Genomic DNA, 23,720 nt, shown 5'->3' with positions numbered 1-23,720 from the left:
TCCTCTTCATTTCCACACCCCACGTATCTTTTAAAGTCCAGGTCAACCCCCTCGAGGCACCTCTGCAAACTGCTCCCCCCAGGGACCACCGGGGGCTGCTGTGTGTCCCCAGCTGATGGGTCATGAAGTCACCTCTGGGGGATGGCATCCCCATTCTGGGAGGACAGTGTGGCAGGAGGGAGTGGTGAAGTAGTCTTGACACCCAGTGGCAAGCAGGGGGGTTGCTGTTGGGGCTGTGGTGTGAGCCTCCTCTTGAGAACAGAAACTCTCTCCAGTTCTTTACCCTGTTCCACCCATTCACACAGTGCGGCTCTGGGCAGGTTACTTGGCCTCTCTGGGCCCTTCATTTGTTGCTCATAATGACAATAACAGGACTGATAAGGCCATTGCTGCATGACATCTACATAGTATCCCCCTGGGTGGATGAGTGTTGACTATACACAAAAGCTGGACTCAGAATTTGTTTAAACTGTGTGCTCTTGTGGGCTCCCTGAGGAGCAGAGGCCTCAGTTATTCCATCTGTGAAATGGGTATGAAGATAAAAGCTCCTCTCTCCTGTAGCTAAGAGTCAGCTTTGCATCCCTTATTGACCCATGTGACCATCCCCATCAGAAAGGCAGATGCCCCTTGGGGAGCCATCAGAAGGAAAGTCTTAATGAATGATCAGTGTCCGCCTGATTTGTCCCTCGCTTGGAAGGGCTGGGAAGAGGTGGCCTGGGGCTGGGGTTCAAATGTAGATTCCACCATGGCCAGGCCCGCTGAGCACCAGCCGTGCACCTGCTGGCCACTGATGCTAACTTCACAGGAGATTAAGTGACATCCCTGCAGGACACACACCGCAGGGCACCTGCACAGTTATCATGATTACTTTCCCCAAGTCCCTTCTCCGAGGGGCAGGGGCTGGGCTTCCTGGAGGCCTGCTGTGTCACTTACAGTCCCCGAGGAGCTCAGCGTCATGGCCCGCAGTCGGCGATGCCGGGGAGAGTAAATCCAGTACCTCCCATCCGTGAACTGGGTGGGCCGGGAGGGCGGAGGAGGCAAAGAGAGGACAGGATGAGGGGACAGGAATGCAGAATCCAGCTGAGGTCAGGAAGGTCAGGTGGAGAGGGTGCCAGGCGGGGCAGGGAGCCAATGGCAAAGCAGTAGGAGAGTTTGGGGGTGTCAGGGTCACACTGTGGCCTCTACCTTCTCTGCTACCCATTGTGGTCCAGCCACCCACTCACAGGACATAGCCCAACCACCTCACACACACTTTGAGAGAACAGGACAAAAGTCAAGCCCCAGGGATGGGAAAATGATGGCTGGTAGGGAGGACAGCATATAGTGTGCCCCCTACAGTTCCTGGCAGGGGCCCTGTGACCCAGCGGCACTGGCTCAGGACAGCAGGTGGTGGTAGTTAAGAAGCAGCGATAGCAGCAGAGGGCCAGGCCCACCCAGGCCTGGAGGTTTGAGGCCAGGCGCCAGGACCAGGGCAGCCCGCAGCTCACCTTCCCTTGGGAGGCAGAGATGAAAATGGAGGTCTGGGAAGAGGGCAGGCAGCTGGGCTGCAGCATCGGGCATTCTCTGTTGCAACTGGGGCCATCTGACCCCTGACCCACCATCAAGGGCCAGTGGACTAGACTTTGCAGCTCCTGGCCACCCAGTACCTACCTCACCCAGGCTCCCGGCTCATCTAATCTGTGCCTACAGGAGATGTAAAGGGGGGAGGTGACCCCAGATTTGGGAGGGAGGCCCCGGTCTCTGGGACTCGCCCCTTCCTGCTGTGATGAACCCCGCCTTGTTCAGGAACAGCCGCCTGTCCTCGGCCAGGGAAGACGAAGGCATGAGGCCCACCTGCCCCTTGCCACATTTCCCTTGCCCCCTTAAGGACAGAGCCCACCCAGCCACCCCTCACCCAGGAGGAGAAGATCCACAGCGTTTCCAGCACAGACCCAGGACCCAGGGCCCACTGGGGCTGAGAGTGTGAGGACTCGGGTGATTCCCAGGGGGACCGGGTGGCAAAGCTGGGGCCTTGGCTCTTGCCAGGCAGTGGTCACAAGGTCTGGGGAGCAAGGCCCAGGGACGTTTCCTGGCCTTGGGCCTGGCCTGGGTCTGAGGCAGGGAGCTCACATGCCACGTGAGTGTGCATGTGTTCAAGAGTATGCCACGTGAGTGCCGTCGGCATGTAAGAGCATGTGAGTGTGGTGTGCGAAAACATATGCAGGTGTGTGCGCCTCTCAAATGTGAGTGTGTGAGCGTGTCCATGTCCGTGTGAACGTGTGCAAATGCGGGAGTGTGTGCTGTGAACATGTGTACACATGTGCATGTGTACAGACATGGGTATACGGGTATGATAGTGTGTGCAATGTGTGTCCAGGTGTGTGGGCATGTCAGCGAATGTGCATACATGAGCACATGTGGGTCGAGGGCCCTGTGATGAGAGAGAGCCCCTGGAGGACTTACAAAGTAGATGTCGGTGGCGGGCGTGTCCTCCTCATCCGAGGCCTGGCTGGCGGGCTCTGAAGCCTGGCTGGCGGTTTCAGCTTCAACAACAACGGCAGAGGTGCTGGCCGGGGAAGCCTCCACCCTGGGGACAGGGCAGGACATGGGAGGCCTGGCCAGGCCCTCAGCAGTCCATCCTTTCCTCGCCCACTCCCTCTCACCCTCCTGCCCCCCTTCATCCGTGTGTCACCGCGGAGACAAGTCTTAGGAAGCCAAATAAAACTGAACACCGCCCGTTTTGTCGTGGTCCAAGTAATAACTGGCCTACCCGGACCTCTCCCCTCAACACAGGCACACAAACTGTCCTGGCCTAGCCACTCACTCCCACTGCACCCTCTATAGAGAGCTGGGTGAACGTAAAGCCTCACTTTCCTTCTCTGAGCCTCAGTTCCTCATCTGTAAAGTGGGGACATGCAGGTCTGAGCACTTACGATATGCTGAGCCTGCTCAAGAGCCTCGTGTGAATGAACCCACTGATCTCCCTGGGAAGGGTTTGCTGCTGTTCCCTAGCACAGGTGAGGAGGCTGAGACTAAGAGAGATGGTGAGAATGATGCCCAGGCCTCAGCTGAAGGCTATGTGATTGCTACGTAATTTTCATTTCATGAATAAATGACAAGCTCTCAGGTGACAGAGCATTCCCAACGGTGGTGAAGTTGTTCTTCAGTCATGTTTCAGGTCAGGTTGTTTCTCTGGGCGAAGACTGAGCGATATGTTACACTGCGAGACTGCAGTTAATGGCAAAAAGCACAGGGGCAGAGACTGGAGTGGCATGTGTGCGTGGAAAATAAACTCTAATGGCAAAGTGAAGCCTGGGAATGCGGTGTAAATGCTAAGGTCTCTTACAATAGGACAGCAAAAAATACAATAAAATAAAAATAGAACAGAAATTCTAAATTATAAAATTAAATAGACCAAACAGATGAGAAATAAGTTAAGACAAAGAAACTGATTGACAAAATCAATACATTGACAGGACAGAGAACTTTCCATTCCCTGGCAAAAATACACATTTCTCCCATATGTCCATGGATATTAAAAACCATAAAACCAAAAAACTAATGTTGTATGTACGTGACCATAGACTTTAATCTGTTTTAAAACATAGCATAGGTTGTTTTGGGCCACTTTTCAACTCAAAAGTAAAATTAGAGTTAAGTACTAAAAGGGTAAAAAGAATCCTTAGGGACCCAGAAGTGCAGAGACTCCTAAATACCAGTAAACCTCAGTCCATGGTCTCTCTCCCTGAGCACTGCTGATATCAGGGCTGGGTCACTCTCTGTGGGGGGCTGTCATGGGCACTGTGGGGTATTGGGTAGCATCTCTGGCCCCCACCCACTCAATGCCAGGAGCACCCCGAGTTGTGACAACCACAGATGTCCCCAGACATTGCCCATTGTCATCAGGGGGCAGGACCACCCCCAGGTAGCTGAAAGCCTCACTGCCTTAGATCAAAGAGGACCTTAAAGGGAAAATCACTAACTATCCATAAAGAGCCAGCATAAAAAGGAACCGCTTCACGTCAAAATTCTTGGGACAGTAAAAGCAGCACTCAGAGGAAAATGCATAGCCTTAAGTGCCTCTTATCAAAGAAAGAAAAAAGGAACTTAAGCACCCAACCTATGCCGAAGTAAAAGAAACAAATGAGAAAACAAATCAGAAGTTAGAAGAAAAAAATTACTGATGACTTAAAGTGATGAAACAAGAACAAAATATGAGGGTGACTGAGACCAAAAGTGGTCCTCTGAAGAAACTGGCCTGTCATCCTCTTGCAAGTGCAGGCAAGGCTAAGAGTGAGGGAAGGGAGGAGAGAGAATCGCATATCACCACCGAGGTACATCCCTGGACTGACACATCACATGCAGCTCTGTGAGTGCAACTATGCTCCCCAGCACCTCAGTTCCTGAAGTCCCATTCCCATGCCTCTGCTCCCCAGAACAAATTTCCCAGCCTGCCTTGCTGCCAGCTGGCCATGTGACCATGCTCAGCCAAAGAGATTGGGGCAGAAGTTGAGTACAGAAACCAGGCAACAGGAGAGCATGGACCACATGGACTGGATGGTCACTCACCCCTCTTCCTCCTCCTTGGGGACCACTATCTCCACACTGCATGCGGGCTCCACCTGCACTGTGATCTGCTGCAGGTCCTCCTCTACGCGTGCCTCCTCCTGGGGCCTGGAGGCAGTGGGATGACATGCTCAATTTCCCTCCTCTCCCACCTCACTTGCCAGGAACTCCAGCTGAGCCCTGGGCAGGTGCTGATTTCAGTCCCATGGGGTCTGAGGTGCTGTCTCTAGGTGCCAACCAACCAGGGCCCTAAGCTGGTCCAGCTCAGGCCTAGTCCTTTTGGCTGCCACGCCAGCTAGGGGCTTTGAGGGGACAGCAAACGACCGTTCACTTGGGGTTGTCCTGGGACTCTGGCACCAGCAGGGGCACAATGAATGACTGGTGACAAGAATCCTGCCCCTATTCCTGGGGTGGCTTGGAACCTGCCTAGCACCTGAACTAGGGGTGGGGTGGTTTGGGGGCCCAGAAGCTGAGGCCCCTGTTGAAGGTGGTGGGAGCCTTTGGGCAGCCAGCAGGCAGCTGGACAGAGGGAGATGTACTTTTCGCTAAATGTGCTTTGTGCCGTGACTTTTTTTCAACTGGAAAGAATTATCCTCCCAAAAGCTAGTTGTGGAGAGCAACCCCTATTCACTACAGCTGTGTGACAAGGTCAACCAACTGGGAACAACCCAAATGTCCCCGAGAGCAGGAACAATCTGTTACAGGGAAGAGAACTGTCTGGCTGGTGTGGCTCAGTGATTGAGCATCAACCTAGGAACCAAGAGGTCACAGTTCAATTCCCAGTGAGGACATATGCCCGGGTTGTGGGCTTGATCCCCAGTAGGGGGTGTGCAGGGGGCAGCTGATTGATAATGTTTCTCTCTCGTCAATGTTTCCTTCTATCCCTCTTCCTTTCCCTCTCTCTCTCCCTAAAAATCAATAAGAACATATTTTTAAAAAAAGAGAAGGAAGAGAACCAGCAAAGGCTCATAGCAACAACCTTCATGTGGAAGTGACAAAGCAAGGAACAGGGGCACAGAGCCACAGCTTCTGTCAAAGCAAAAGGGAGAAACAGGCCTGAGTGTGTGTTTGCTTGTATATTCATAAACTACCTCCAGAGAGAGGGAAAAACATCTAGGGGGTGCTCCCAGGGAAGGGACTGGGCATGGAGCAGAGGCAGGCAACTCACTGTGTGCGCTTTTACATCTCTTAGAATAAAAAAGAAAAAGAAAGGTTTAACAGGTGCAGGGGAGGGGGCACCCAGGTAGGAGAAACACAAAGTGACTCGAGATTCTGTGTGGCTCTAGAGCCTGAAGATTGATCGTTAAAATAAATCTGTCCCCAGGAAAGAGGGGCTCTGGGTGGAAATGTGGAGGGGTGAGCTGTGCAGAGGGAAGGGGAGGGCGGAAAGAGGGGCAAAGGGGCTCTGCAGGGAGAAGCTGGGGAGACTGTGGGGACTAGAGAGGAGACTGGAAGGGAGGGGCTGGGGCTCATCTTACCGGGTATCCTGTCCAGAGGACTGTGTGCGCCGCCTTCCGAGAGAACACAAACAGGTGGGATAGATGGAAACGGTAGGAAGGCCTCCCCACCTGCCCCACCCCTCCCAGGCCCTGTGCTGGCCCCTCCTCTTAGGAATGCAGCCCTACCTCTGAGCCGCCCCCACCTCCGGGGCCCCCCTCTGCTCACCTGTACCTTGGCTGCTCTGAGGTCTCTGAGGGGGACCGCTCTGGGATGGACAGGGATGTGGATGACAGGGTCGTGGCGATGGATGCAGTGGTGGCCTCCTCAAAAGAAGGTGGTGTGCAGGGCAGGAGGTCAGGCCGGCCTGTGGGGAGGAGGCAGTGGGTACCTATGGGAGCCAGGCTCCAGGGCCTGCTGCAGGCCTCTGGGCTCTACTGCAGCTCCCACTGGCACTCACAGTTTTCCCCAGCACAAGGGATTCCAGTACCTTCCTGCTGCTCTCAAACTAAAATCCAAACTGCCTCCCTTCGGTCCTGCCCTACCTGCCCTCATCACCTCCCTGCCTTCACCTCCTCCCTCACACTCACTCGGCTGCAGCCACACGGGCCTCCTAATTGTTCCTCCAACACACCAGGTACCGTCCGGCCCCAGGACCTTTGCGCATGCAGTTTCTCCCTTGATGCTATTCCCCAGCCCCTCCCTGACTGGAATCTTCAACCCTGGTTGCTTGGAGGGACCTCCAGAACATCAGGCCCAACCCACTGAGCACTTCCTCCTTCTAGGCCTGTGTCACCTCCCAGGGCGGCGCGTTCTATGCTTAGTTCTCCCCACAGGTCTTCCTGGCCTCGTCCCAGCTGTTCCCTACTCCCCAGGTGCCGCAGATGTTGAACTGGAAGGGGACCCCTCCCATTCGGGCTTAGCCCAGCTGCGGGGGTCCCTTTCCTCACACGCATTGCTATTGTTGCTCCCTGCATCCCTCCCCCTCACCCCCTAGGGATGGTGTCTTTCCAGCAGCTGCCTCATTTCTCCTTCACAAATGCCCACTCCCACTGCCCAGTCACCTTCGTCCTCCAGCGTGGGGTAGCTGCGGGCGCCCCGCAGGTCGTACTGCGTGTCCTCCCGCTCACTGGGGATCTGGCTGGCTGAGAAGGCAGCTGTGGGCCCCAGGGGTTTGACGGCCAACAAGGCACCGCGGCCCTTCTTGGATGGTGATGACTTCAGGGCTGGGGAGGGAGAGTGGTTGATGTGCTTGGGGCGGCGACAAGGCAGGGCCCCACAGACCTCCGTCTCTCCTTTGCGTGAAAGTGTGGTGGGCACCGAGGGGCCACCACCTGTACATATGGCCCTCACTGTTCCGGTTCCAGCCTGTCCTTCAGCCTGGGGCCTGGAGGCAGTGGGATGACGTGCTCAGGAAGCAATGCTCTTCCTGGAGAAAGCCCTGCCCTGCTTTCCACCTGGCTCTGCCACCGATAGAGATGGAACCCAGCACCTCCGCTCCTGGCCCTCCAGAAGCAGCAGCTGCCCATGTTTACTTGAGCACTTTGGGGCCCCATCCCCTTTGTCCCAGCCTACCATCGCTGTGCCCAACATTCACACAAGAAAACGGAAAGCCCTGGGGAGTGCAAGGCTCAGCGCCAAGGACCTGGTCCCCAGCCAGGCTGTGTGGCCTGGGGGACCTAGCTCAGCCTCTCTTGACCCCAGCATCCTCGTCTGCAACAAGGTCAAGTGAGGCAGGGAGCCCCGTAACACTCTGCACCAGGCCTGGCCTGTCATCACCCGTCACCGTCCTCTCCTTGCTCCCTGGTGGCCGGCGCAGCTCCCAGCACACACTAGGTGCTCAATTTTTCCTGTGCACAACCATTCAGCCCCCCAAACCAGCACTCTCCTCGGGGCTACAGTGGGAATAACATCCCAAGAAGGTCCCAGGAAGTGGTGTGCTGGTCAAGTTAACACACATCTCTTTGGAGACAAAGCCGGATTTGTGGTGTTGGCCTATTTTCATGGTATAAATGTTCCCCCCAGTCAGTTGCAAGCTACTGACTAAATGTCACAGACCATGGAGCTGCCTCAGCTTCATGAGCCAACTCCAGGAGATGGGCTGGCTTGCAGCCCACCTAGGCTGGGCTGGGCTGGGAGAGTGGTCCCACGTGTGGAGCACACCACAGGGTTTGAGACCTGGGGAGGAGGCACACAGACACACACTGAGTCCCTACTATGTACCAGGCCCCACGCTGGACACTGGGGACAGTGACCAAGGCCAGCAAGCACCCTGCAGTTTTTGGAGGGGCTGAGAGGTAGAAGACACACAGACACGTTGGAAGCAAGACTCTTTTGGATGGCACATGGGATCTCAGCCTGGGGCGTGCGTGCACCAGGGTCAGGGACCCTCCAGGCCCAGTACACATGTGGGGCCTCCGGAGACCACCCACAGAGCGAGAGCCATTACCGCTCACCCTGTAACCTTCCCTGACAATGTCTAGTTAGGCCAATGACCATCTCAGTGCCACCAAACTCACATGTCCTTAGTGATAGAGTGAGGCTATGGGCAGCCCCGCTGAATGCTGGCACTGGACTTGTATGAAACACATGTTGCCCTCACAGCTCTGTACAGGGGGGGAAACTGAGGACCGTGATCTCTACTGGCTGGAGGTCCACAGACAGAATGAGGCGAAGCCAGAACTCAAACGTGGACATGGGCACCAGGCCCTGTGCTGACCTGTGTGGCGCGGCTGCCTGACTGCCCTGTTCTCGGGACCAAGTCCCTGACTGAGCCCCGGGGCTGACCAAGCAGCAGAACGAGGCACCGGGTTTACCGCACTCTTGGCTGCCTGCTCGCCTCTCTCCACACCCCAGGTCCCTCCTGCTCAAAAGGCAGTAAACTCACAGGAGTTCTTCCGAAAGACTGTGTTGCTCATGAACTTGAAGAAGCGCTCGGCGTAGAAGCTGGGCCGGTGGACGGAGACGGTGTCCTGGGAAGAGATGTGGGGGCCGAGGGCAAGCAGGGGTGTGAGCACTATGGCTCCCTGTGTCCCACAGGACAGCCCGGAACAGACCACTGTGGGGGGTGGGGGGTGGGGTGCGCCTCCTCTGTGGAGGGGATAAGAGGGTCACAGCACGGGCTTTCTGGAGGGGACCCAGGGAATCAGGTAAGAGTGGCAGGAAGGGGTGTGGAAGATTGTTACATTGTAACCCTATCTGTATTTGTAATTTTTTGAGCCATGTGAATGATTATTCAAAGAACAAATAGCTATTCAAAGTAAACGGATAAATATCAAAATTAAGGAACCAGAGGGATTTTCTACATCAGGGGTTGTCAGAGCATGGCCCAACACCTGTTTTGTAAGTAAAGTGTTTTTGATGTTGTTTTTAAAATGTACTTTTATTGATTTCAGAGAGGGAGATAGAGAAACATCAATGATGCGAGAGAATCATTGATTGGCTGCTTCCTGTATGCCCCACACTGGGGATTCTCTCTCATTATTGATGTTTCTATCCCTCTTCCCTCTCCCTTACTCTCTCTGAAATCAATTATGAAAACACACACACTTTTTCTCTCTCTCTTTTTTTTTTTTAAAAAAAGAGCCTCCTGCTGGTTGGCCACCTGGATCTTCTCAATGCACATTCTGGAAGCTCCCACTTGACCATCCAAACACTCTCTGAGGGGTGTGGAGGATTGTAGATTGGGATCTTAGCATTTTACAGACTGTAGGCAAATGGATAGCCCTTAACACTTTAGTAAGAATTGGTCTGAAAAGGGGGGTGCCATAGAAGGAAAGTTATCTACCAGGGCTGGCTGTTGCCAGAGTTGGACCAGGAGTGTGAGGGCTGCCAGGGTCCCACAAGTGGGCTGTTTGGCTCCCAGTGGTTGGTTCTCACAGTTTTTTTTATATTTAGAATTAATTCACTGCCAGGGTTTCCATGTTGGCAGTGCTCAGGAAAAATTGCATTGCAAGCTTTGCTCAAGCAACGGAGATGTTCTGCTGAAGTGGGCCACATGCCCACCTGGCAACAGGAGTCAGAGCTGTGTGGTGCTGCCCCTGGGCCAAGACCCCCTCACATTGCACAGTTCCAGATTCTTCTTTGGCTGGCCCCTGACTTTCCCAGTCAGGCTGTCCTTGGGAAGCCTTCCAATCAGCTTGGGGGTCCCCTCCTCCAGGAAGTCTTCCTGTATCCCTCATAGATGGCTCAGACCCGCTGACCCCTTGCCCTGTGACTGCCTGGTCACAGGGCCACCTCTGCTGTACAGCTGCTCCAGGAAGGGGGGACATGTCTCTCAGTTTTTTAGCACCTGTGCCTGGCAGGGAGATGGTCACTGCACTTGTGAACTGACAGATGGAATGAATGAGTGAGTGAATGAATGAATGACGCTTACCCCATCGTGGACAAGTGCCTTCCAGGTGTGTTCCAGCTTCTTGATGAACCTGGCAGAGAAAAAGCACCCAGAACGTCAGCCAAATCATTGGGCCCAGGAGTTCTCTACCAGGGCAATCCTGTCCCCAGAGGACACTAGGCAATGTTTGGGGACATTTGTGGTCATCACAACTGCAGGTGCTCCTGGCTTCAAGCAGGCGAAGCAGCCCTGGTTTAAAGAAACTAAAGCTGTCCGCTCCCACTACCGCTGATCTGGAGAAGAAAGTGAAAGGGCCAGGGTGCCTGGCCCTCCGTGGCGGACAGACTGCTAGTGCCTCCCAGAGCCTGCCTTTCCTCTTTCCTCCTGGCCTAGACGGAGCCAGGCTCCTCTCTCCTAGAGTCAGTGCCTTGAACCATGGCCCCCAGCCAGGACGCTATCACACATCTGAGCTGAGTACAATGCCATCTCCCCCCTGCAGCCTTCCTGGATGCCCCTTGTCTGTGGGGGAGGAATCCCTCCTTATGACACCACTACCCCCACTTATTTGCTGCCATGTGCTACCACTCCTCCCCCCGCCCCCCCGCCCCTGTCCCCCGGGGCCTGGGCAGAAATCCTGGCTGGCTACTTCAAAAGCTACCTAATCCTGCTCCAACCGGAGGGAGATCTTGCAGAAAGATGCCTACAGGAGACAAGGTCAACCCTCCCATATGAAAACAAAACAAATCAAAACAAAACAAAAAACAGGCTGTGAAAGTTGAAGGGCAGGAGCCGATTTTTACAAAGTCAGTCCTCACTTACAGGTTCTGAGGCTAACGGAAACAATGTGTAACAAAAACAACGTTACCACAGGCTAACTGATACAAACATGAGTTATGTTCCTAGGCAGCTCAGCAATGTTATAATGCGACCATGTTGAACGAAATGATGTTGTTCAAGGACCTGCTGCATTTAAAAGAGAAGCACGCAAAGAAGAAATCGGCCTTGACCTGTCTTCGACATTACTGAGTCCCTAGGACAAATTTAGATTCCGGGGGTGGAACCTCTAGGTTGGGGACCAAATGCTCCCGTTACGGGAGGGCTGGGGAGGAGGGCGGCCAACAGGAGCCTTCCGGAAGGCCAAGAGAGCCCTGCAAGCAGACAGCACCCGGCCTCCCTGAGCAGGTGCACCCGGGGGACCAGGCACCCACCTGTAGGACTGCAGGATGTCGATGATCCCGATGTGCAGCAGCAGGCGCTCCCCGCGGCCATTCACGGCGGGGATCCCACCCATCCTGCAGAGAGAGGAGCCCAGAGCGCCATCACCCACACATCCAGGCCAGAGGACCAGGGACTGGCCCCACCTGCTCAGGTCTAGGTGGGAGGGGGCTGGGGCCCCAATCCTGGACTGGGACTTGGGGAGAGACAAGGGGGAAAGGAGAGAGGAGCCTGGGGTTCAAGAATCCACATGAGCCCTGACCATTTTGGCTCAGTGGATAGAGCATCAGCCTGCAGACTGAAAGGTCCCAGGTTCAATTCTGGCCAACGGCATGTACCTTGCTTGCGGGCACACCCCCAGTAGGAGGTGTGCAAGAGGCAGCTGATCGATGTTTCTCTCTCATCGATGTTTCTAACTCTCTATCCCTCTCCCTTCCTCTCTGTAAAAAATCAGTAAAATATATTTTTTTAAAAAAAGAATCCACATGAGCCGGGTGGCGTGCTCGGTGGTTGAAGGCAGACTATGAACCAGGAGGACAGGTGTGGTTCCTGGTCAGGGCACAGGCCCAGGCTGCGGTGCGATCCCCAGCAGAGAGCGTGCAGGAGGCAGCCAGCCAATGCTTCTCTCATCGATGTTTCTATCTCTCCCTTCCTCTCAGAAATCAATTAAAAAATATTTTTAAAAATCCGCATGACCCCTATAGGTCGTAGCTTGGCTGGACCTTCAGCGGGGGTCCCAGCACAGGGGACCCCCATCTTGGCATGGGATGGAGCAGCTCTACTAGGCAGCTCAAATTCAAAGCTGGAGGCCTGAGGCTGCTGAAGGGTCACAGCTAAGAGGCCCAGGTGCACACATACATACATACACACGGTGCACTTGCATGCACTCATGCAACCTGCACACATATGCATGTATATGCATACACACAGTTGCTCACACAGTTACACTCATAGTGTGTGCGCGCACACACACACACACACACACACGCATAATACGCACACATATGCACACGCACACTCCCAGGCAGGACAGCAAGGGCTCTTGGGTGTAGTCGGGGGAGTTAATTGCCTCACGTAGCCTCAATCCTGAACATGCCCAGCCCAGATGGTTAATGAGGTTACATGATGCAGCAGCTAAACCCAAACCCACCAACATCAGGCTCTGCTCACTGCACTCCATGCACTGCTGAGCTCACCTGCATGCCCTGCCATCCCCTGCCAGGCCCTGTGCAGATCCTAAAAACATGCCAGGATGGTCTGAGGTCAGGGCCAGCTGTGCAGGGCCTTTGCACATGCCACTCCCTCCCACCTTGCTCAGTCGTAGCCCTGGGCCTGGTTCCCTCTGCCTTCCACAGCTGGTGGCCTAGTGCAGTGGCCGGGCTGGGGTCAAGCTGGCTGTGCACACAGGATAGCTATCTCCATCCCATCTCTGAGCCTCTTTCCCCAGCTACAGATGGGGAGGTGGCCCCTCCTCCTCCAGGGCCCCCGTAAGGACAGAACAGGGTAATGTAGAGAGTCCAACTGGTTCCCAGCATGGTCAGTGCATGGCTCATGAACAATCTTGACCCATCTATGGCAGTTCTTACCCGGGATGACTCTGCCTGAAGGGACACTGGGACATGCCTGGGGATATCTGTGGTTATCACGGCCGGGGGGACTGGTGGCATCAAGTGGGTAGGGACCAGGGATGCTGCTCAGTACCCGTGTCCAGGAGAGTGCCCCACAGAGAATGAGAAGGCCTCAGTGTCCCCAGTGCTGAGGAAGGGGGACATGCCGTGAGTCTGTCTCCCTGACCAAGCCCCCAGGGCAGGATCAGGTTGGGAGGTTGAGGCTGAGGGGGTGCAGTCGGGACATGCTCCTCTCTATGACCTTGCCATTTGGCACGGCCACCTTTTATCTTTGGGGAAGCAACGCTCTCAATCCTCCCATCGGTGGGTTCTGGGTTAGGTATCTTGCTATAAAGGGGCTCTCCCATCCCCAGACATCTCCATATCCTGTGCCACCTTTCAATATCTGTCTAGCTGTGCTTCACACAGTGGGGTCCAGCAGGAGGGAGGGGACCTCTATGTTTCCCATGTGGATGGACAATGGCCTGAATCCACTGATCAGTGTCTGCCGAGGTCGAGACACCCTGGCCATAGCTGTGCGTCATCTGTCTGACCTTCACCGGGCCTGGTGGGCAGACCCCGCTGTGCCTGTGCACAGACCAGAAACTGGCCACAGACAGGCTTCTGCCCGGTTTGCTTTGTCATTGCTTGCCTTCTGTGCCAGCTCCCCCTGCCCATGTTCACACCTGGCCAGAGGGGTGGGTAGAGACAAGAGCTGGAAGCCCCGCCAGCCCCACTACCTACGTGTCATCCGTCTCGATGGCCTCCCCACACGCGGCCCCGCCCTGGATGGACTCCATGGCTGTGGAGTAGAGCGCCTTCTGACCGAGCGGCCGCTTCTCATCCGCCGTGCTCTGGGCACCCTCCGCCTGCCACTCCCGCTCCTGCTGGTCGATGTTGTGCACACCCAGGAGCAGGCTGTAGTCCATGATCTTGAAGCTCTCCAGCACCTACCGAGTGTGTGTGGGGGAGAGCGTCAGGACACACGCCCTGTCCCCATCCCCCTGCCCCTAAACCTGGTGGTGATCTCAAGCTGCGCATCCTGCATCTCTGTCCATTCAGTCTCCACAGCCACGCAGGGAGACCCTATTGCTATCCCCATTTCACAGACAAGGAGACCAAGGGTGGAAGGCCAGGCTGTGCAGCAGGCAGATGGCGGCAGAGCTGGGATTGGCCCCTAGGGTGGCCTAGGGGGTGGGTGTAACCCTAAGCCAGGCTGCCTCTCTGAGACCGGACAGAAAGCTTCCTCTCCTGAGACAGAGCAGCTGACTCTGCGCTCCCACTTCCCTGGCGCAGTTGGGAGCCTGGGTGCTGTGGATGCAACACCCACTCCAGCCCCAGAGTGGAGTCCAGGCACGTGACCATCAGGCTCGGGGGATGAACCCCCCAGACGCCGAAAGGCCCTGAGACATCGAAGTGGTTTTCTGGTGAAACTGTGTGGAGTTTTCCACAGGGTCTGTGAGCTGAGGGGACAGGGACAGAGAGCAGAGGACAAGAGAGGACCCAGTCCAGCCCCTGACAGCTGAGGACCTCGGCAGGGACGCCCCTTGCCAGGTCTCTGTTTCTTCATCACTAAAGGGGGAGTGGCCTGACCTTCCAGTCTGATTAGGACACAGGGACGAGGGGCGCAGAAGGGAGCCTGGTGCCGGGCTATGTATCTCGGGCTCACTCTGCACTAGCGTTCACCAGCATCGCCGGTTCACAGATGGGAAAGCTGAGGCTGAGAGAGGCTTAGGACCACACAGGGGCGTGTGTCCCAAGGTCCCCGCCCTTACCCACCTGCACTCGCCAGGGCAAGGGGGCCTCTCTGGCCCTAAGCTCCTCCTCTGCAGTGGGGTTGGGGCAGCGGGCCGGGGGCCAAGGCTCACCAGGCAGTCCCGCTGCAGCGTCTTGACGAGTGCAGAAAAGGTGTCGGCGTCCAGCAGGAGACCCTCGGGCATGTCCTGGATGAAGTCCAGGTCCTTGTAGGTGGGGATGCTCTTCTCCCGTTCCTTCTTGCTGGCCCGCCGCTTGTATGTGGAGCCTTTGAGATCAAACTTGAGGTGCATCTTGACCATGCGCGGCAGGATGTTGTTCATGACCACCACACGGATGTTCTTGCCCCCGGACTGCACGCAGTACAACCCATAGAACTTGGGCAGGAGCGTCCGCGGATTCTGGTTGAGGTTCTGGGGGGTATGGGAGAGGGGAACGTGTCGGTAGACAGCAGCCAGGAGGCCACGCTCTGCCTGGTAGCCACTCCCACTCCCTGGCCTCACACACAGCCGCTCAGATCTCAGGCCAGAGGTCACCTCCTCCCTGACCGACCACCTCCTTCCCCAGCACCCCAACTTTACACGGGTCACATCAGCCAGTTTAATTCTCTATCCCCCCATCCACACGGAAGCTCCAGGAGGGCCTGTTTCTACCAAGCCAGGTCCAGAGACATGGCCTTTCGATAGAGAACCCCATGGGACACCACGAGGTGTCTGGGCCCAGCTTCCCACCAGGTCAGACTAGGTGTCCCTCTTCCCCAGCCCACCCTAGGGGTCCCCAACCCCAGAGCAGGGGTTGGCAAACTCCAGCCCGGGGGCCAACTCCATCCAGCTGCTTGTTCTCATACTAATGGTTTTATGTTAGTGAAGAGTTGAAAAAACATACAAGAAAAATAGCATTTGTGACGTAAAAACTTCATAAAATTCACATTTCAGTGTCCATAAATATTGGCACTCTGCCTGCCTGTCTGCTCAGGCACTGTCTATAGTGGTGTTCCTGCTGCAATGGCAGAGCTGAGCTGTGGAGACAGGCTGTTGGCTCACACAGCTGTATGGCTCTTCAAAGAAAGTTTGCTGGTCCCTGATCTAGGGGACACAGGGGTCCCACCAAGATCACACATGGCAGATGAGGGACACCCTAAGGGAGATAGTCACAACCTGGGCAGAGCACCCAGAGGGGTCTGTCCCCATGCTCACCAGGTCGGCACAGCAGGGCAGTCGACACTCAGGTGGAACCCACCTGAGTATAAGGACCCCCGTTCCCAACCCTGTCCAGGGGCCTGATATGCCCTTTTCAGTCCTGAGTCATACCAGAATGGGGATGCCCAAGCAGCTGGTCCTTTGTGAGGTGCCAGCTGGTGGCCCAGCTCCTCTTCCCCCGTGCCTCTGAGTCACCAAATGCCGAAGCACTCTGTCCATGAGCCACAATTTCTGGACCAGGACTCAGGGGCATCAGTGGGGTAGAGAATGGGGAGGCAGGACCTAAACAGCAATTCCTGCTCACAAGTGCGGGGGGACTGCCTGAGGGGGTCTCTGAGGGTGAGGCCATGAGACCCAGGAAGAGCCTTGGGGACCCCTCTGCCAGGGCCTTAGAGCCTTTGCTCCTGTGAAAAGGAGCTGGGGGCAGAGCGGAATTGCTGCATGTGCTGAGAGGAAGAGGGGTATAAGGTTGGGGGAGGCAGTCAGGGGTTGGAAGGAAGCCCAGGACACTGCCCCCACCCCCTGGAACCTTGCGGGAACCCATGACCCCTACCATGTAGTAGCCGGGCAGCAGTTTCTGCAGGAACTCTGCCTCTTTGTGCATCACCGTCTTAATGATGAACTCATCGTCGCTGGTGACGTAGAAGAGGGAGCCGCTGGCGCCAGGGTTGGACAGCTCAATCAGAGGCTCATTGCACAGTGAGTACTGGAAGGAGAGTGGTGAGTGGGTGGGGGGTCCCATCTATGATCCCTCCCAGTTAGTCACTTAGTAGCTGTCTCTGTTATCAGATCAACTGTCACAGTGTCACAGTGGTTGTGTACAAGTGAGCCTCACTTTACTTAATAATGGACCCAAAGTGAAAGAGCAATGATGCTGGTAATTCAGATATGCAAGGAGAAGCCACTCAATCAGAGGCTCATTGCACAGTGAGTACTGGAAGGAGAGTGGTGAGTGGGTGGGGGGTCCCATCTATGATGAGCTCATAGGAGACAGTAATGTCTGCTTTGCTGGCAGGCTCTCTTCCTCCCTCCTGTGTTGAAGGAAAAGGGGCCCCAACCTACAGCCAGCGAGGAACTGAGTCCCGCCAATGATAACATGAGCTTGGCCTTGGACCCTTCCCCAGTCTAGTGTCACATGGGACCCCAACTACTGCCCACCTCTTGATTATAACTCTGAGCAAAGAACCCTGCTAAGCTGCACCCAATTCTTGATCCACCAAAACTGTGAGGTTACAGCCAGGTGGTGTTTTGAACCACTGAGTCTGTGCTAACTTGTTACAGAGCAACAACTGACTAACACACCTACCAAGTAATCGTCTGGCCGGATGCCGAAGAGCTCCCGGAAGTAGCGGAAGGCGACAGGTGCATAGGTCTTGAACCTGAAGTCCTGGAAGTGGTGAGCGGGAGTAAGGTTGCTGCCTTCACTGTGGAGGAAGGAGGGAGGAAAGCCTGTGAGGGATGGTGCCTCTAGGTGCTGTGCTCCACGGCCTTCCCTCAGTGGCCAAACTGAAAGGAAACTTGAGGCTTCCAAGGGGACCCAGGGCTGTGGCCAGTCTCAGGAGACCCAGTATCCTGTCTCCACTCCTTCCTTGGCAAGAGTCCACAACGCGGCACATGACCACCTGTAACGAGACCACTTCCCAGCCTCTCTTGCAGCCAGGTGTGGTCAGGTGGCTGTACCCGGCCAATGAGCTGTGAGTGGGGCAGAAATGCTGCGTGTCCTTTCCTGGTTGTGCCCTAAAGGAAAGGGAATGTGCTGCCCTTCCCCTTCTCCTTCCTGCTGTCAGAATGCAGATGTGATGGCAGAAGCCTAGGCAGCCACCTGGGCTGCTGATTAGAAAAGCTGCATATTGAGGATGGAGGAGCAACAAGAAGGAACCCAGGACCCACCTGACCAGCCCTGGATTGCCTACAGGCTTTTCTGTATGTGTGAGAAAGAGAGAAACAAACGTCTCTTTTCCCTATTACAAAAAACACCAGTTACACCGGCTCTCTCTGACTCAGCAGCAAACTAATATCCTAATGGATACCGAGTCAGACCTCAAAGTCCAACAGGCACCAGTAAAGGTTATTTGCAGCAGAGAAGGGAGCTCAGAGAACACGAGGCTGTTTCGTATGACAACACTGTGTCTGTCGGGGGGCTGTTGGGAGGCGTGGGAGCCAGGCCTACCTGGGGAAGAAGATGCTCTCCACGACGTAGAAGTCCTGCATGAGCACGTCTCGCTCTGGCTTGGAGCTCAGGTTGCCCACGGTGTAGCCAATGCCCAGCTGGATGGCCCCCTTCAGGGTGGAAGACGTGGTCTGTGGGGAAACGCAGCCACATCAAGACCTACCCCTGGGCCAGCCCCTACCCCAGCCCTGGGCCCCAGGGTCCTACTAGCATTTATTACAGATGTGTGGGCCTCAGGCTAGTCGCTTGGCCTGCACAGCTACACAGCAAAGAAGTGGGTTGACTAAGACTCCAATACTGCCTCTTATGACCCCAAGGCCCATTTTCAATCAAGATTCTAGAACATTCCAACATCTCAAAACTGCCCTGATGCAGCAGCAGTCTATCCACCATCAGGGTTTTTTGGAAGAAGGGGACACAACATATGGAGAGACACCCAACTTCATTTCTGTGGACCTGGGTTTCTTCTACCCACTTTCTAGGTGATTCATATCATCATGACCAGAGAACGACATTGGCTCTGTGCCTGTTTCTCCATCTGTAGCCAGGGATGGAGATGACAGTGTGTTAGTTCGTGTGAGTGGTCCGGACCAAAAGCTGCCTGTGCCTAAGAAGCATTCGCTGTTTGCACTTTTCTCGTCATTGTGGTTTACGGTGTCACTGTGGCTCCAAGCAGCATGTGCGTCACTGAGGAAAGCTATCTCAACCTTCCGTCTCTGATTCTGGGCCCCAGCACCCGTCACAGGTGCAATCTGCCCCTGAGCAAGTCCATCCTGTGCGGGGGTCTCGCAGCCTCCAGCTGCCTCTTCTCCTGAACCCCCTCACTGAGAGGGCCTGCTCTACCCTCCACACTCAACTCCCTCAAGATGCCATCAATGGAACACATGTTTCTCCAGAGGAGATACACAAATGGCCAACAGCGCAGGAGAAGATAAGCAACACCATTCACCTTCAGGAAAAGCAAATCAAAACCTGTGAGATACTACTTCACATGCACTAGAATGGGTGTAATCAGAATGACAGACAAGTGCTGGTGAGGACCAGGACACACTGGAATCCCCTTGCACAGTTGGTGGGAATGGATAATGAGGCAGCCACTGTGTTAAACAGTCTAATAGTTCCTCAAATGTATACAAAGAGTTTGTGTGACCAGCAATTCCGCGGCTACGTATATGCTCCAAAGAGATAAAAGCATGTCTGTAAAAACTTGCATACAAATTCTCACGGCAGCATTATTCGTAACAGCCCCAAAGGGGAACAAGCCTAATGTCCAGCGATGGGTGAATGGAAAAACACAATGTGTTCACCCACGGGGTGGAATATTACTCACCCATGAAAAGGAACGAAGCACTGACACTCACTACAATGTGGATGGACCTTGAACACATGGTGCTCAGTGAGAGAAGCCAGATCCAAAAGGCTACACAGCGTGTGAGTCCATTTATGTGAAATGTCCAGAACAGGCACATCCAGAGATGGGAAGTGGGTAGGGGGATGGGGAGCGACTACTAATAGGGATAAAGTATCTTTAAAAATAAATAAATAAATATATGTATATATATAGTGATTTCAGAGAGGAAGGGAGATGGAGAGATAGAAACATCAATCAATGATGAGAGAGAATCACTGATCGGCTGCCTCCTGCATGCCCCCACTGGGGCTTGAGCCTACATCCTGGGCATGTGCCTCGACTGGGAATAGAACTGTGACCTCCTGGTTCATAGGTCAATGCTCAACCACTGAGCCACACCAGCCAGACCGGGATGGGGTATCTTTTAGGGGAAATGGGAATATTCTAAAATTAACTGTGGTGATAACTGCACAACTCTGTGAATTCTCTAGAGACCATTGAATTGTACACTTCAAAGGGGGGAAATCACATGGTGTGTGTACCCTCTCTCAGCAAAGATGTATCGGGAAGTATAACTGAGAAAGGGAGGACTAATGGCAGCGGGGTCCAGGTTCCCTGCACACTCTTGTGGCCGGGCCTGGCTCAGAGCTCCCCATTACCACCTCATCTCAGCCCTGCTTTCTTGAGGAGAAAAGGGATAATTTCCTCTATCGCTAGATGAGCCAGCAGGCTGGGAGCTGAGGGCTCACCAAGGAGACAGGTGACTCCTGGAATCAGGAAGGCCACGCAGCCTGTGTAGCCTCAGAGCACATCCCTAGGCTGCCTGAGATGATGACACGCAGCAGGGACCTCGCAGCACTGAGGGGCCCATGACCTTCAGTGGACACTGTGCCTGTGCGTGTGGGGCAGATGGGTCCCCTGAACTGCTGAGAGCCCCCCTTCACTCCGCCTCAGCTGGCTAAGGGCAGAGGAAGAACCTTTTTGTAAGTGGTTTCACCAGATGCGTCCACGCCCCGATGGCCCAGCTTCCTCCCGTGACCAGGGCCCGGCTGTCCAGTCACTGACGGGGCCTAGAGAAAAGAAAACAGGAAGCATTAGAAGTCAGCAAGGAGGAGCCACCGAGGCCATAGCACTCCAGAAACTCTGGCAAGAGAGGAGCTTAGTCACCGCGCCCAGCTGGAGCCAGGACTGGGCCATGTGGGCCGTGCGGGGGGAAGCGGGGACAGAAAGCTGTGTGGGCAGGTTGTACACCCAGTGGGCAATACCTCACATCCAGAAGGGCCCACATGCGGACCAGATCACCAGCTCCTTGAAAAAGCTGGAAGCCAGCAGCCCCGACCACCCAGGCCTAATTTTAGGGTCTTTCCCTCAGTTCTGCTGACATTGGAGCCAGGTCATTCTCTGTGGGGGGACTTCCTGGGTACTTTGGGCGATTAACCAGTATTCCTGGTCCCAACCCACTCAATGCCAGGAACAACCCCAGTGTGACAAGCACAGATGTGCCCAGACATCTTTCCGTGTCCCCTGGGGGCCGAACAGCCCTCTGGGCTGAAATGATTACAAACGCACCTCCTCCTGGGAGCAGGCCCAGCTCCTGCAAGCTCTAGGGGACAGCTGTGGCAGGTGTGACATTGGCCATCCCAACACACTTGTGTGGAAGCTACTGGCCCCCATGTGTGCCGTCACAAGAGGGGACAGTGGAAGGAGCAATGGGAGCCTGGAGGGACACAGAAGCCAGTTTAGAATCAGGTGCCAAGGCCAGCCAGCAGACAGGAACTGAGTGCCTCTTTGGTGGCTCCACCTGTCACTGACATTTAAGAAGTACCTACTGCCCTGACCGGTTTGGCTGTTGATAGAGCGTCGGCCTGCAGACTGAAAGGTCCCAGGTTTGATTCTGATCAAGGGCATGTACCTTGGTTGTGGGCATATCCCCAGTAGGAGGTGTGCAGGAGGCAGCTGATTGATGTTTCTCTCTCATCGATGTTTCTAACTCTATCCCTCTCCCTTCTTCTCTGTAAAAAAAAAATCAATAAAATATATATATAAAAAAAAAAAGAAGTACCTACCATGTACCTACCACCATTCAAAAATCTCACACAGTCCTTCAGGCCACCAGCCCAACCTGCACTGCCCATCAGTTCCAGGCAGCCCTCAAATGCCCCCCACCGGCCAACATTCCTCAGCTTGGCTCCTGTGTGTTCTGCACACTGGCCACTAGGGGGCAAGGTTCCCTCAGGAACCTTCTGTTGCTGCCCCTGCCTCACACCTCTCACTGGCTCCCTATTGCCCTTGGAGCCCCTAGGCCCACCCATTTCCCTCCCACTGTCCTGCACTGAGCCCACCGCAGGGCCCCAGCAAGTGGACAATGCCCTCCATAGAAGGACTCATATGGTGACTGGCACCAAGGGATAGGGACAAAGCATGCGTAGGCAGGACTCCTGCTGCTACAGGTGCAGGCAAGCCACACCTGGGCTGCTCCTCTTGTAAAATGGGGCTCAGATACGCCCCTCCCGGGCCACCTTCTGGAGTGACAGGAAACTAACCACAGTGGGGACCCCTCTGTACCGCCCTCACTGAGGACAGGCAGCAGGGCCCACGGGACAGCATGGCGCCATATATGCATGAGAGTGGCCGTCACAGGGAAAGCTCTCTAGGAACATGGCTGGAAGATAGTGAAGACGATGGGCTCACAGGCGTGGAGGACGGAAAGGACCCTGTGCTCCCATGTGGGCTGCCTAGGGACATTACACTAAAGGTGCTGCTCGTCAGGCATTGGTCAGGCACCACCCTCCTGGCAGGATCCTCAGGGACTGGCACTTGCCCAACTTCCTTCTCACCTCTCTGGCCTCCCCTCCCTTTCCCTCACTGGCCCAGGGCCAAGTTCTTGGGCGTCATCCCTCCCGCACCGGAACCCCTGTGGGAAACTCCCCACGCGGGCCGGGGGATGGGATTTCCCCCCCTCACATCTGCCATCATTTGGGCCCCCCCGAGAGGTACAGTGAGGTGCCCAAGGCCACAGAGCAGAACTCGAGCAGGGCTGGTGCTGTCTTCTGGAGGAGGCAAGTCAGGATAGGACCCACGGACACTCACCTCCGTCAGGGCCGTCTTTTTCTGGGCCAAACCTGAGGAAGAGAAGGGAGACGTGAGACTGGCAGCGGGGAGTCCAACCCACAGGGCCTACCATCAACCTGCACCTGCCTCTGCAGGGGCTCCAAGGGGGTTCGGGCCACTGTCACCATGCCCCCTCCCTGACACACAGGCGCCTACAGCCTCACTGGGCATTGTGTCCCTAGGGAGGACCACAAGAACCCCTTGTGGGGAAGGGGGGCATAGACACAGGGCACTGAGATGGCGGGATGACTGGATGCTGGGTACCCCCCAGGCAGGAACAGCAGGAGAGACCACCCCCCAACTCTGACCCCCCATTTACCCCAAAGACATCAGGTCCTTAGTGGAAAGAACTAAGGAACTGCATTTACAAAGTGCCACCCTTCCTCTGCTGGTAGGAGCAGGGCTTAACCAGGAGACACCTGGGTCACAAAGAAATCAGGGGACCTGGAGGGTCGAGGTCGGGATGGTGCTGTAGGGAGGGCCCGGGGCTCTGGGGAGCTATGGTCAGTAGGCAATGGCTGGGGCCCAGGCTGGAGCAATGGTGCCAGCTCTATTGGCCCTGTCTAGGGAGCCAGCTATGGAAAGCCAGCCAAGGACTGGTTTTACCACAGCTTCCAGGAGCGCTTCGCTGGCCTAAGGAAGGCAGGCAATTTTCCTCCGTCAGACCATTCCCTCATCTCCGGTTCCCAGCAGGGAAGCCTCAGGCCTGCCACTGACCTCTGAGCCCTGCTGTCCTCACCAGGAAAGTGGCTTCTGCTGAAGATGATCTGCCCAATGAGGGTGGCCAGCAGATATGCCCCCTCCCCGCAAAAGGTGTCCGCATCCTGATCCCAGAATGGGCTTTGCAGGCAGAACTGAGTTAAGGCCCCTGGGATGGGGATGACCCTAGATCCCCAGGGGGCCAGTGTCATCACAGGGTCCTTATAAAAGGCAGGCAGGAGGGTCAGAGTGAATGATGGAAGAGGCTGCGTTGCTGGCTGTGAAGACAGAGGAAGGG

At 55.3% G+C, this 23,720-nt stretch overlaps 1 protein-coding gene across 1 annotated transcript in view; it reads right to left on the bottom strand.

Moving 5' to 3' along the window:
• Positions 1-22,894, bottom strand: part of PIP5K1C (phosphatidylinositol-4-phosphate 5-kinase, type I, gamma) — a 26,840-nt gene extending 3,946 nt beyond the window's left edge. Inside the window, exons 1-17 of the mRNA XM_015566946.1 lie at positions 22,880-22,894; positions 22,703-22,789; positions 20,590-20,682; positions 18,262-18,392; positions 17,398-17,515; positions 16,645-16,797; positions 15,006-15,305; positions 13,882-14,087; positions 11,524-11,607; positions 10,358-10,406; positions 8,870-8,954; positions 7,047-7,208; positions 6,211-6,349; positions 6,024-6,056; positions 4,549-4,653; positions 2,443-2,566; positions 934-1,011 (exon numbers count right to left, since the gene is read on the bottom strand). Of these exons, the coding sequence (XP_015422432.1) occupies positions 934-1,011; positions 2,443-2,566; positions 4,549-4,653; positions 6,024-6,056; positions 6,211-6,349; positions 7,047-7,208; positions 8,870-8,954; positions 10,358-10,406; positions 11,524-11,607; positions 13,882-14,087; positions 15,006-15,305; positions 16,645-16,797; positions 17,398-17,515; positions 18,262-18,392; positions 20,590-20,682; positions 22,703-22,789; positions 22,880-22,894 (1,962 nt within the window). The remainder of the gene's footprint in view (positions 1-933; positions 1,012-2,442; positions 2,567-4,548; positions 4,654-6,023; positions 6,057-6,210; positions 6,350-7,046; positions 7,209-8,869; positions 8,955-10,357; positions 10,407-11,523; positions 11,608-13,881; positions 14,088-15,005; positions 15,306-16,644; positions 16,798-17,397; positions 17,516-18,261; positions 18,393-20,589; positions 20,683-22,702; positions 22,790-22,879) is intronic.
• Between the last annotated feature and the right edge of the window lie 826 nt (positions 22,895-23,720).

This window comes from Myotis davidii, unplaced genomic scaffold (assembly GCF_000327345.1).
Source record: "Myotis davidii unplaced genomic scaffold, ASM32734v1 scaffold551, whole genome shotgun sequence".
Taxonomy (NCBI): Eukaryota; Metazoa; Chordata; class Mammalia; order Chiroptera; family Vespertilionidae; genus Myotis; species Myotis davidii.
The sequence above is the reverse complement of the archived record's forward strand: the minus strand, read 5'-3'. Positions and strand labels throughout refer to the sequence as shown.